Below are 13,556 nucleotides of genomic sequence, written 5' to 3' on the forward strand. Positions count from 1 at the left end.
ATAATTTTGAAAAGTTGGCTCCTATGTCTGCGCATACATAAATTTTCACACTGTTTCTGGCTGTCTTTGGGCTGCCCTGAGCCCCCCTTCAAGTAAGCAAAATAATTTTAACCACAGGTTACAGTTAGTACAGCAGGTGAGGAGCCAGGCTCAGTTTCCACTGCAGCTCCTTGTGAAATAAGTACCTGTATATGATTGTAACCTCAGAAAGGCACTAAGGCAGTATATCAAATCCCAACCCCCCATTCCCACAGTCTCCCCCTTTCCCAGCCCTCTCTTATCTGCTATTGGCGCCCGTGGATTCACACTGCATGTAACTAACTGAGAGGAACATCCAGTCTCTTCAAGTGTATAGCTTCTAGCTCTCAGTGTTTCTGCTGTTCTTTGGGAACTGCCATCTGACAGGACCTCTCTACTTCTGCCCCTTCTCTTGGTAATCCCTTTTCTTGCTAGTAAGCTGAGAGTTATGGCTCCCTTGCAAGAAACCATTCCTTCACTCTTGCCTCTTGGAAAATTCACTCCCCCCCCCCCTTTCCTTTTAGGGCTTTTCTTTCCCTTCGGAAACCAGCACTTTTACTACATGAGCCTATCCCTTCTGGACTCATTTGCTAAGGATATGAGAGTATCTAATTGGCCTTTAGGCTCTGCTGATTGGCTGCACCAATGAAAGGAATAATGCTAAAATGGAAATATATTATTTATTATAGATATAAAAATAACAATATGACAAAATGCAAAGCAAGTTATAAAATTCTCTACACTACCAAAATATACTGATTATTACACCAATAGAATATATGGAAAATATATATATATATAATCCAATAATAGGCTAGCTTTCTTCAATTGGTTGCAATTATCTTAATCTACAATTACATAAACAACCGTATCATATAATTATCAATCTTTATTCAAAACGTTTTCATTTAATATATCACAATGTTATTCATCACTCATTAAAAAACATACAACCCAACACTCTTCCATACATTCTTAAACATTACACTCATACATCTCATCTTATTTTTAAAAAATACAAAATATTACAAATCATCTACAAATAGATACAAAATGTTACAAATCATCTGCTATCATATTAGCATAAAACTACATATATATATATATATAATTATACAACTATACTATCCTGAGAAAAGATTACCAATAGCAGCAGTATTAGGCTACTAACCACCAGTCCTGAGACAACCAATCAGTTACAGGCAAAACCAAACCTAACAAAAACCTGAGCCATAGAGGAAAATTCCTGCTTCCTTGGATGGTGAAGTATTTTTCCTGAACAAAGCTGGTTTCTGATGTATTCAGGCCTCAGGCTGCAGAATCCATATTTAGTTCAGGAAAAGATGGTTCAGTCCTAACCAACAAAGGCGAGACAGCAGGAAAAGACCCCCTACATTCCCCTATGGTGTCCAGCATATCTCTCCTTCCATCACTCTCAACCCCCCTACATGGTGTCCATGATTTTTTTCCTTCCCTACCTCTCTCACCCCATCTTCAGCATCTCTCCCATTCCTTCCCCCCATAGTGTCCAGAATTTCTCTCCTTTGCTACCTCCTTTACCCCTTTCTTCATCATCTCTCCCCCTCCCTATAGTCTGTAGCATGTTTGTCCTTCCATTTCCCACTCCTCCCCCATAGTATCCAGCATCTCTCTGCTTCCCTCCCTATCCACCAGGTCTCCAGCATGTCTCTCCTTCCTAGGATTACCATATTTGCTCCCCCCAAAAAGAGGACACCCGCCCTCTTTCACACACACACACACCCTGTCACGTCACATACTGCCCCATCCCTTTCACCCCCCCCATCACACACTCCTAAGGGTGTCCTATCCTCCCCTCCCTTTACTATACTGCTCTGGTGGTCTAGTGACCTCTTTGGGGCAGGAAAGAGCCCCCTCTTTCCTGCCCGGAGGGTCTGCATACTGATCCCTGCCGACTCCGGTCTCGGCGCCAATCCAAATCCAAAAAAAAACAATCAATGGTAATAAGCCATCTGGATTACTGCAACGCAATATATGCGGGCTGCAAAGAACAGACTATCAAAAAAACTCCAAACAGCCCAGAATACTGCCGCCAGACTCATATTTGGAAAAACTAAATATGAAAGTGCAAAACCCCTAAGAGAGAAACTGCACTGGCTCCCACTTAAAGAACGCATTGCGTTCAAGATGTGTACGATTGTACACAAAATTATCCATGCAGACGCCCCGATCTACATGCCGAATCTAGTGGACCTACCTCCCAGAAACGCCACAAGAACATCCTGCAAATTTCTCAATTTGAACTTTCCCAGTTGTAAAGGACTAAAATACAAGCTGATGCATGCCACTACTTTCTCCTACACGAGCACGCAAACATGGAATGCTCTACCCACAGACCTGAAATCAATTGTCGAAACAAATAACTTTCGCAAATCTCTGAAGACACACTTCTTCAACAAGGCCTACAACGAGAGCCAACAACTTCACTAATTCACTTTCCCAACCCAACCAGTTATGAAAATCCACTTCTACTATCACCCGCCCAATCACTTCCTCTTTCTTCCCTACTTACTCTCTACACATTACTAACTGTATCTGATATTCTGGAATGACAATGTCATAACAAAACTATGTAAGCCACATTGAGCCTGCAAATGGGTGAGATAATGTGGGATACAAATGCAATAAATAAAATAAATAAATAAAATGGCCACCGAGAGTTGAGGCAGCCATTTTGAATCAGCGCTGGGACCATCAGCAAGAAAGTAGTATGCAGGTGCTCTCTCCTGCCCCAAAATGTCACTAGACCACCAGGGCAGTATAGTAAGGTAAGGGGAATGGAGGATAGGACACCACTAGGCCCGCCTGCCTGCTTGTTTGTAAAACGGGCAGGCAGGCAAAACCCACCCAGTTGTCCGTCCATGTCCTCAAAAAGAGGACATGTCCGGGTAAAACCGGACATATGGTAACCCTACTCCTTCCCTACCTCCCTCCCTCACCCCCTCTTTTGCCTCTCTCCCCCTCCCCCATCCATGGTCTCTTGCATGTCTTCCTCCTCCCTTCATAAGGTGTCCAGCATTTGTTTCTTTCTTCTTCCACTCAGGTTGTAACATCCAGGATTTCTCTCTTTTTCTTCCCTCCCCCAATCTCCAACATGTCTCTCCTTCTCTCTCATTCCTTCCATTAGCATTTTTCTCCTTGCTTGCCTCCCTCCTCTGGTCAGCTGTTTATTTACTGACCTCATTCCCCTGCATAAGAGGCATTGCACAGCTGGGTGATGTGGGACCTCAAGATCTGCACATGCTGAAGGCCGGAAGCTCCTGCCCCCTGGAGGGGGACAGAAGCTGGCAGACCTTGACCATGCACAGATACTCAAGGCCCCCTATCAGCTGAAACTGAAGGATATGCAGGCTGCCTTGATTGAGGAGTTGACATAACAGTTATTGAATTTGGGTTTCTCTTGCCCATTTCTTAAGGCAAGTTCTGGCAGTTCTTTCTTTCCCTCTCCCCCAGTAAATACAGAGACTAATATGTACCTGCTTTTTAGTGAAGAAGCTAGATAGGGACTTCCGTCTCCAGGTTTTATCCTTAGTCCCAGTTTTACTTTCTCCTCCAAGACTTAGCTTAAAAGGGGACCCCCCACTCTTTTGTCTCCTCTCCTCTCTGTCCTGGGGAGCTGATAGCATCCACCAGTCACAATACAGAAAAAAAAAGAGAGATTGACCCCGAGGTTGGCCACACTTCCCATTCACATTAAGAATAATTCAGAATTTAAACAGTTCTCTGGATGCTTATCCTCTTTGCAAGAAAATGTATGTATATAGCAGTATACTGTGATAATTGCCTTCAAATAAAACTGCCTAGATTCCTAGAAGTTTAAGAAGGCAGCTGAGAACCAGGAAAGCAAGGTTCAAATCTTGAGGCTGCTCCTGGTGACCTTGGGAAGTCATTTAACTTCCACTGCCTCTGATATAACTCTGAGGACTAGAAAATATTTGAATTTTACAAACACTTAAAAGGGGTCAACATGTTAATCTAGTCTATCAAAATTGACAAGACACAGGTAGCACCTTCTAAACAAACCAATTTATTGAGACATGATGTTTCAAGCACCTGAATGTAACTTGCCTTCCACACTGAGAAAGGCATGAGCTAAATCCAAATCCCTTTCAGAAATACCTAGAATGAGAGCCTAGTCCTTCCTTAACTTTCTGGGAGTATGAATGTTTTGCAGGGCATGTTTTCACTAAAGGTTAGTGCATACTCCTCAATCCATATACATTGAGGGGCAGACTTATCAACGCTAGCTACCGTTTGGAAGTGTTATTTTGCTATTAACTGAGGTTAAAAGTAAAATAATATGTTTTAACATTAGCCAACATTGATAAGTTCCCTGCTACATCTCCCTCATGTAATATTTAATCATCATACCTGTTATCAAATTACCCTATTGTTTATAGCATATGGAATGTGCAATACATTGTGTGAGGAGTACGCGGGTGAGAGGGAGGGCGAGGCACCCCAGATAAGCCGGAGAGCGCTTTCCCCAAAGGGGGGAAGGAAGGGTAAAGACTACAAGACCCAGCAGCCCCTGGGAGACTCCCACACTAGCATTAGAGACTATCATTCCCAGCAACCCCCAGAGGCGGCTCAAGGAAGGACAGGTGAGGGGAGTTCGCAACACCCGGCCTGGGGAGCCAGGGGAAGGGAGGAGGCTCCAGCCTGGGCTAATCAGGAGAATAAGGAACAGCTGGGGGAGAGAGGGTTAGAAGAACCCATAGAGTGGCAAGAGGAAAGAGGAGAGGAGGAACCCATGGATGTCTCAGATCTTGCTAAAACCACAGGGCGAGAGTTTAAAAGGGAGGTAAAAGTCTGGTTTGGGGGGTTACTGAGAGAGGGAAGGAGGTGGTTAACCCATAGGAAGGGTTGGAGGAGCACATGTTCCAGCCTGAGTCCGTGACAAGTGTTTTTTTCTTGAAGGGAGTGCTGACAAAGGAAAGGCAGGCTCCTGCATACTTTAGACTGGTGACCGAGGGAGGAGGGAGGGAGGAGGGGGGGGGGGGCGGAAGGATTACAATATATTTTCTTTACCTTGTGGATAATATATCTTCTTTATTTCATGGACTACAATGTATTTCCTTTACCTTGTGAATAATATATCTTCTTTACTTTATGGATTACAAGACATTTCCACTACCTTATGGATTGCTGAGTATACAATAAATTTTCCTTAACCCGGTGGAGTCCAGAATTTTCTTTACCCGGTGGCTTATAAGGAGTGGCGGCTTTTGAGGGGGGTGCTGCCATTAGACAAGAGTATACAAGACCAGACCCCCAGCAGCAATCTGCTCGGGGAGAATCACACTCCTGCAGCCTTGGAAGCTTTACAATTGATACTGCAGTGGATCAAATTAAAACACAATTTCTTTGGTAGGATGCATAAAGTCAAGGTTCTCATTTATTGTTAGTTTTAAAATTTATAAATAAAATTTTCACTACTTTTTCAGGAAGTACAGTGGTGGAAATAAGTATTTGATCCCTTGCTGATTTTGTAAGTTTGCCCACTGACAAAGACATGAGCAGCCCATAATTGAAGGGTAGGTTATTGGTAACAGTGAGAGATAGCACATCACAAATTAAATCCGGAAAATCACATTGTGGAAAGTATATGAATTTATTTGCATTCTGCAGAGGGAAATAAGTATTTAATCCCTCTGGCAAACAAGACCTAATACTTGGTGGCAAAACCCTTGTTGGCAAGCACAGCGGTCAGACGTCTTCTGTAGTTGATGATGAGGTTTGCACACATGTCAGGAGGAATTTTGGTCCACTCCTCTTTGCAGATCATCTCTAAATCATTAAGAGTTCTGGGCTGTCGCTTGGCAACTCGCAGCTTCAGCTCCCTCCATAAGTTTCAATGGGATTAAGGTCTGGTGACTGGCTAGGCCACTCCATGACCCTAATGTGCTTCTTCCTGAGCCACTCCTTTGTTGCCTTGGCTGTATGTTTTGGGTCATTGTCGTGCTGGAAGACCCAGCCACGACCCATTTTTAAGGCCCTGGCGGAGGGAAGGAGGTTGTCACTCAGAATTGTACGGTACATGGCCCCATCCATTCTCCCATTGATGCGGTGAAGTAGTCCTGTGCCCTTAGCAGAGAAACACCCCCAAAACATAACATTTCCACCTCCATGCTTGACAGTGGGGACGGTGTTCTTTGGGTCATAGGCAGCATTTCTCTTCCTCCAAACACGGCGAGTTGAGTTCATGCCAAAGAGCTCAATTTTTGTCTCATCTGACCACAGCACCTTCTCCCAATCACTCTCGGCATCATCCAGGTGTTCACTGGCAAACTTCAGACGGGCCGTCACATGTGCCTTCCGGAGCAGGGGGACCTTGCGGGCACTGCAGGATTGCAATCCGTTATGTCGTAATGTGTTACCAATGGTTTTCGTGGTGACACTGGTCCCAGCTGCCTTGAGATCATTGACAAGTTCCCCCCTTGTAGTTGTAGGCTGATTTCTAACCTTCCTCATGATCAAGGATACCCCACGAGGTGAGATTTTGCGTGGAGCCCCAGATCTTTGTCGATTGACAGTCATTTTGTACTTCTTCCATTTTCTTACTATGGCACCAACAGTTGTCTCCTTCTCGCCCAGCGTCTTACTGATGGTTTTGTAGCCCATTCCAGCCTTGTGCAGGTGTATGATCTTGTCCCTGACATCCTTAGACAGCTCCTTGCTCTTGGCCATTTTGTAGAGGTTAGAGTCTGACTGATTCACTGAGTCTGTGGACAGGTGTCTTTCATACAGGTGACCATTGCCGACAGCTGTCTGTCATGCAGGTAACGAGTTGATTTGGAGCATCTACCTGGTCTGTAGGGGCCAGATCTCTTACTGGTTGGTGGGGGATCAAATACTTATTTCCCTCTGCAGAATGCAAATAAATTCATATACTTTCCACAATGTGATTTTCCGGATTTAATTTGTGATGTGCTATCTCTCACTGTTACCAATAACCTACCCTTCAATTATGGGCTGCTCATGTCTTTGTCAGTGGGCAAACTTACAAAATCAGCAAGGGATCAAATACTTATTTCCACCACTGTAGAAAGGAGGGATACAGGGTTACAGAAAACAAGGAATAGGGACAAGGAGGAAGAATAGGATGAATGAGAAAGAATAGAGGAGTAGAAAAAGAAAGATGGGTGAAAAGAGGAGACGTAGAGCTATAGAAGACATGTAGAGAAAGGAGGAAGAGAGTTGAGGGTGATAGAAATTCAATAGTGTATATAAACATGGTTTCTCCTTTTCCTCAGGACTCTGTCTGACTTGTGATCATTGCTTGAACATTGAGGGTGATTCATGCTCGGGTCTTTCTGCTGAGTGCAATGAGGGAGAAATGTGTCTTACACATATAGAAAATGCCACAAAGGGTGAGTCCTATGCTTTCCAAGAGAGGCTGGTGGGGTCGGAGGCTGTTCCATTACTGATAGGGCTCCAGGTCTGCCTAGAAAATAATTGTGCAAAATGTAAATATTATACACTGAACTAAAGATCCCCAAAGATGAAATGCTGACCTCTGTTCATCAATCTGAGTTTTGGCAACTGTAACTCTTAACAAGTATTTTCTTGTTCCTGTAGGAAATGAAGGTCATCTGGCGTGTTTCAAGGGGTGTGGTAAATATGACCCCAGGATCTGTAAAAAAGCTTTGTATGCCCATAGTGATACATTCAGCTTTGTTTTATACACTGAGTGTTGCAATGAAGACAACTGTAACAGTGGAACAGTCACAGGTAGGAGCTCTGTCTCTGTCTATCACATGGTGCAGGATACTCCAGATCAGAGGATATTATGATTCTTGCTGGGTATCTTGTTTACAGTCCTCTACCAGAGGAAAACCCGTGATGTCTAGGGACAGTTTACCACTCCTTATATTCGGGCTTCTCCAATGGTGTTCCTTGGTCAGCTGCCCCCCAGGGTGGATGGACGCTGTGCACTCCCTCCCCCCCCGGATGCAGTGTCCCCCCTCCCGGGTGCAGCATCCTCCCCCTGGTGCAGTGTCCCCCCGTTGCATCACCTCCAAACACCCCCTTCGGGTACATTGCTCTTACCTCCTGGGGTGCTGGGAGAAGCCACGTGGCTGTCAGCTCCGCCAATTCCCTGCTCCCTCTGCCCCAGAACAGGAAATAATATCAAAGGGAGCAGGGAACCGGCGGAGCCGACAGCCGCATGGCTGCTCCCTGTACCCCCTCCCTGCAGCGTGCACCTGGGGCAGACCACCCCCACCACCCCGCCCTCAGTATGCCACTGGTTTTCTGTCTTAGAATGTAACTGGTAGGCACCAAGAAAACACAGCAGTGCAAAATAATAATAATAACACTGTTGGCTCTCATTGGATAAATAGTATCAACCCAGTATCCTCTCAACCCACATCCCCAGGATTTGATAACAATACATGTAAATTTAAGGAACCACCCCCTACCCGCCCATGCATCTCCCATGGCCACACCCCTTTTTGGGTTGTGCACTACGGGATTTAGGTTTAGGCGCACATTTTTATAGAATAGTGTGTAGTAAGATGTGTGCCCAAATTAGTGCCAATTAGCACCCAATTATTGACACTAATTGGCTTATTAGTCAATTTAGTTGGGCGCACATATGGGTCGGTAACCAAAACTTTGGTGCCATTTAGAATCCATGGGTTTAAAGGTAGTTTTATAACAGTGTGTCTAGGTTTAACTAGGAAGAGGATGATTATTTTTTTCACTATGTTATAAAAACACAAAAGCGCCTATATGAATTTATAAACTATTTGTGAAAATCCAGCAACAATAACACCTACATTCAAAGTGGCAACATGCCTTCTCAAGAGAGATGTAAATATTAGCACATGCTTTTTGTGCATATATGCATATTTTATGAAATGCATGCATAAACTGAAATCCTAATCATGCTCTACCTAAACTCCACCTCTGTGCACACCTCTTCTACTAGTATGTACTGAGTTGCATTGCATGTAGTTTTAGGCATGACCTACCATATTTACTTGCCTATTGGTCAATCTAGGTATATTTGCAAGGTGGGCATGCAAAGGGGCATGACCTGGGCAGGGTGCAAACTTCCTTAGCACCAGCAGCAGATGAATCTAGGAACTGGTGGGTTATATCCATCTACTAGCAGGTGGAGATAGAGATAGTCAAACTGAAGGCAGTGATACCAGAGGGTCCGCCCCGCCATAAGTTTGTATATCTCGAACTGCATCAGATGGTGAACGGCTTCTCATCAGCTCCTGGATTCGACATTGCTGGGGGTTCTCCTGGATGGTGTGGCCAGTTGAGACAGGGTGGTTGGCCGAGGGTGCCTTCTTTGGGGGCATACTTGGTTTTTTGGGTTCCTGCCTCACCTCGATATCCCCCTTCTCCCAGTGTCTGGCTTGGTTGTCTGTGGCTAAAGATTCTTTCCTCACAAGTGAAAAAAAAATGTGACAAACACTACAGCAAAGAGCTCTGTGCACAGCACCTGAACATCAGCCTTGGATCTGGGAGCTGGTGTGGTCTGGTCTTGCTGGGAGGTGCTACCCTTCCTTTCGTGAGAGCTGATTCTTTCTTCATCCTCCTAGGTGGCGTGGAATTGGCAGACGAGACAGCTAAATGTTGTTCATAATGTGGCAAACGTCATTCGGCTGCCAGTTTCTGAAGCGCGGAGTGTCCTGAAACTGGCTGGGGGGACATTGCCTTCTTGGTGGTGGAAGCCGTGGTTTCCCGTGAAAATGCACATCGCGCTCAGACTATTTTGTAAACTGCCTTTGATGCGGTTTCGGGCTCTGTGTCGCTTTCTGTGGCTGTCAGGCGGACGGACGTTTCCCCTCTGGATCCTAAGGTGACTGCCCCAGAGGGGGTTTTCGGGAGGCCTTTGGGGCCTGTGCTGGGGGGAGCAGCAGGGACTAGAGACTCAGAAGAGTTTTTCTCTCCAGAGTTTGTGCTGCATATGCACAAGGTTTATGTTTTAAAATGTGCCCTGCATCAGCATCTCCCGGCTCCGATTCTGATGGCCCTGGGGAAGATCAAGCCCTTAAATGGAGGCAGATGTCCTCCTCATCGGAGGTGAGGTCCTTGGTACCTGTGACCTCTTCCCCCTCCTTGGTGGCCACTTCTGAGGTTTCATTGCATCATGTGGAGCTGGAAGATGTTGAGGAGGGTGAGTTCCTCCAGGAGGAACCAGATAACCCCACGGCGGTGAGTCTCTTTCATAGTGAGGAATTTCAGTCTCTGATTTCTAATGCGTTAAGGCTTTAAATATTTTTGACCCTGAAGCGTCAGTGTCAGTTGTGGACTATCATAAGATGATGAGCACTTGGAGACCATCTAGAGCACTCCCAGTGTATGAGGCCATTCATGATCTCTGCACAGTGGTCGGATCCAGATGGGGGCTTAAACATAGTGAAAGCCATGGCTTGGCTATATCCAGTGGGCACAGACAGGGTGGAGCAATTTTTGCTCCTTAAGGTAGATATCCTGGTGACTGCATTCACCAAGAAGACTACTCTTCCTGTGGAGGGTGGAGTAGGTTTGAAGGACATGCAGGATAGATGTCTGGAGGCTTCGCTCAAGTGATCGTTTGAGGTCGCTGCCGAGCTCTCTAGGACTCGCTGGCTCTAAGGCAACTATTGTTCACTGGCTTAAGGAAGCCATTGTGTTGGCTTACATTTTGGATAGTTGAGCCCCACCAGCTGTTTTGCATGCTACCTGGGTAGCCCACCATACATTTTTGAAACACTACTGTTAATCTGGGCGTGAGCCCTTGATCCCAGGCGAGGCCTAGTATAGGGTTTTGGCCAAGGCCTAGGGTAGACCGAACAGGCCCTATGCACCACCGCAGTCACCAAGCCCCACACACGCACAACAACCAACAAGCACCACCAGAAAATGGGAGATAGGCCGTGAAGCCCACCTGAATGCTCTATCTGGAATCCACACATACAGAGTCCAAGCGTGCGGGCCTCACGGCCGAACAGGAACCCACTCATACACTGGGAAGGGAGAAAGAACAACGAAGGGTCCCCGAAGGGACTGGAGCACAAGCAGCACACACAGCGCTGGTTAGAGACACAAGGGAAAGGGCAAGAGACAGGAGCCTCTAAAGGAATACACAAGGCTGTGCCACAGGGCACGCGAGGATACAGGAAGCCCCTCAAGGGAACACTCTAGGCTGTACCATACAGCACAGAAAGGTAAAGGAAAACTAGCTATAAGAATACACAAAGCTGGCCCCACATCACACAGAGATAAAGGGAACTACTTATAGGAATAAACAAGGCTGTGCCACTCAGCACTCAAGGTAAAGGGAATCCAAACACAAGAATGCACAAGGCTGACCCCACAACACACAAGGGTAAAGGGAACTGCTTATAGAAATATACAAGGCTACGCCACACAGCACTCAAGGTAAATGGGAGAGTAAGCAAACAGAGAAAGCTGCCTTAACACACACAGATCAGATAAGGAGCAAAGCTCACCGGAATCTGAAGACAGACTCAGCAAACAAAAGGAAACTAAATAAACAAACGGAAGCAAATACAAGGAGAGGGGGACTGCCAAGTGGAGGCACACCCACAGGGAGCAGAGCCTAAGCTTAGCACAACAAAGGGAACACAGAGAGAGAGGGAACTAATCAAACAAGAATGATACAAGGCACAAGCTTACCTCAGACAGCATAACACTAGAGAAGCAGAGTACAGACCAGGTGTAGTGAAGTGAGGCAATCAGGCTCATGCTGGGAATACCCAGCACACACACACACAAAATCAACAAGCAACGAGGAGAAAAGCAAAACTCCTATGTAAACACAAGTGCCCTAGCACAAGCAGGCTTCACGTGAGCAATCAACACTAAAGCAAGGGTTGCAGAGAAAGGTAGGCTTAAGTAGGTCTTGGCTTCTGAGGTCTGCAGCTACAGATGTCAGCTCAAATCCTGACAGGCCAATGAGAGGCAAGTTCTAGCCATTCCCCTGCCTATTAGCATTGTGGGTTCCAACCAATCTCCTGTCTGTTTAGCAGAATCATAACAACTACAAAGTAGACATATGCGTGTTTTGGAGCAGCAGTGCTATTCCGAGGGGTGGCGGCTTCCCACCCTACATAGGAAGTGCTTTGGTACATCCCACCAGTTCCTGGATTCATTTGCTGCTGGTACTAAGGAAGGTAAAATTATGTCTTACCTGATAATTTTCTTTCCTTTAGTTGCAGGAGATGAATCCAGGATCCCTCCCGTTCTTGACCGCCATGTGTTCTGACTTGCTGCTTATTATTTCAGTCTGTGGGCACCTGATCATCCTTGACTTTTTTTCAGATCACTGCCTTCAGTTTTTCTATCTCCACCTGCTGGTAGACGGATATAACCACAAGTTCTGGTAGACGGATATAACCACAAGTTCCTAGATTCATCTGCTGTGACTAAAGGAAAGAAAATTATCAGGTAAAATGTAATTTTACCTTGCACATGTACCTTACAGAATACTATAAGTTACAGGCATATCTCTGACATTTAGGCACAAGCATTTACATCACTTGTATGGCTGACATACATGCTCACACTTAAGACATACATATGTATATACCTGGTTAAGCTCAGAGGCAACCTAAGGCAAGATGCCGCCTGAGGCAAGTCTGAGATGCCCTCCTCCCACGGTCCATGTTCTGGCATCTCCCCCTTGCTTCCTCTGCTTTGCCTTAATTTCTATATTCATGAGTTGACTCTCATATACGTTGCCCTGTGCCACCCCTTCCCTACCCTCCCATGCTAGTTCCAGCATGTCCTTTTTCCCTCCCTGTCCCCCCAGAGGTCTCCCCCGATCCCACTAGCAGCATCCACAAGCACAGTGTTACCCCTCCCTTCCCCTTGCTGTTGCTTTCATTCATACCTTGTCCTGGTGCTGCACAGCAGTCTCAACACCATTATGGGACTTTTTGTACAGGTGCACGCTCAGACATGCTGCCAGGTCTTGCCCTCTGCTCAAAAGGAAATGTATCATAGAAGTTCCAGGAAAAGGTTCAACCTGGATATTAAATGCCAGGCTATTTTCAGCAACCTGCATTGAATGCCTGGGTGTTCAACACCTGCTAGCAGTTGACCGGTTAAGTCGATATTCAGACTTAACTGGCCATGGCTTAGTGGGCAAAGATAGGCCTGCTTTTTATGTGGCCTTATTTGGCCACCAAGTCTAACTGGTTGAGTTCCAAATATCTGGACTTAACCAGTCACAACTCCAGAATGCCCCCATCATCGCTGGTTTTATTTTAGGTGCTAAACAGACATTTTCAGCTGCGATAACCAGTTAAATGTAGCTGAAAATGACTGGTTATCCTCTGAGACACAAGTAACTTGTCAGCAGCCTTTCCCAGCCAGTTAACACACACTGAATATTGGTCTTTTTTCTTATGGCAGCTGACAGCAGGATTGAGGGAGACCATGGTGTGAATAGGGAGGGGAAGAGAAGATGCTGAAATTGGTATGGGTGGGTATGGAAGGCTATATACATCACGCCTTTGACTTTTGAGAAT

The 13,556-nt window shown here is 45.8% G+C and overlaps 1 protein-coding gene across 1 annotated transcript in view; it reads left to right on the top strand.

The window, feature by feature from the left end:
* The window catches only part of LOC115476553 (phospholipase A2 inhibitor and Ly6/PLAUR domain-containing protein-like), a 44,057-nt gene that overhangs the window by 11,190 nt on the left and 19,311 nt on the right, over positions 1-13,556 (top strand). The window contains exons 2-3 of the mRNA XM_030212980.1: positions 7,314-7,430; positions 7,639-7,791. Of these exons, the coding sequence (XP_030068840.1) occupies positions 7,314-7,430; positions 7,639-7,791 (270 nt within the window). The remainder of the gene's footprint in view (positions 1-7,313; positions 7,431-7,638; positions 7,792-13,556) is intronic.

The sequence above is a fragment of the Microcaecilia unicolor genome, chromosome 8 (assembly GCF_901765095.1).
Source record: "Microcaecilia unicolor chromosome 8, aMicUni1.1, whole genome shotgun sequence".
NCBI lineage: Eukaryota > Metazoa > Chordata > Amphibia > Gymnophiona > Siphonopidae > Microcaecilia > Microcaecilia unicolor.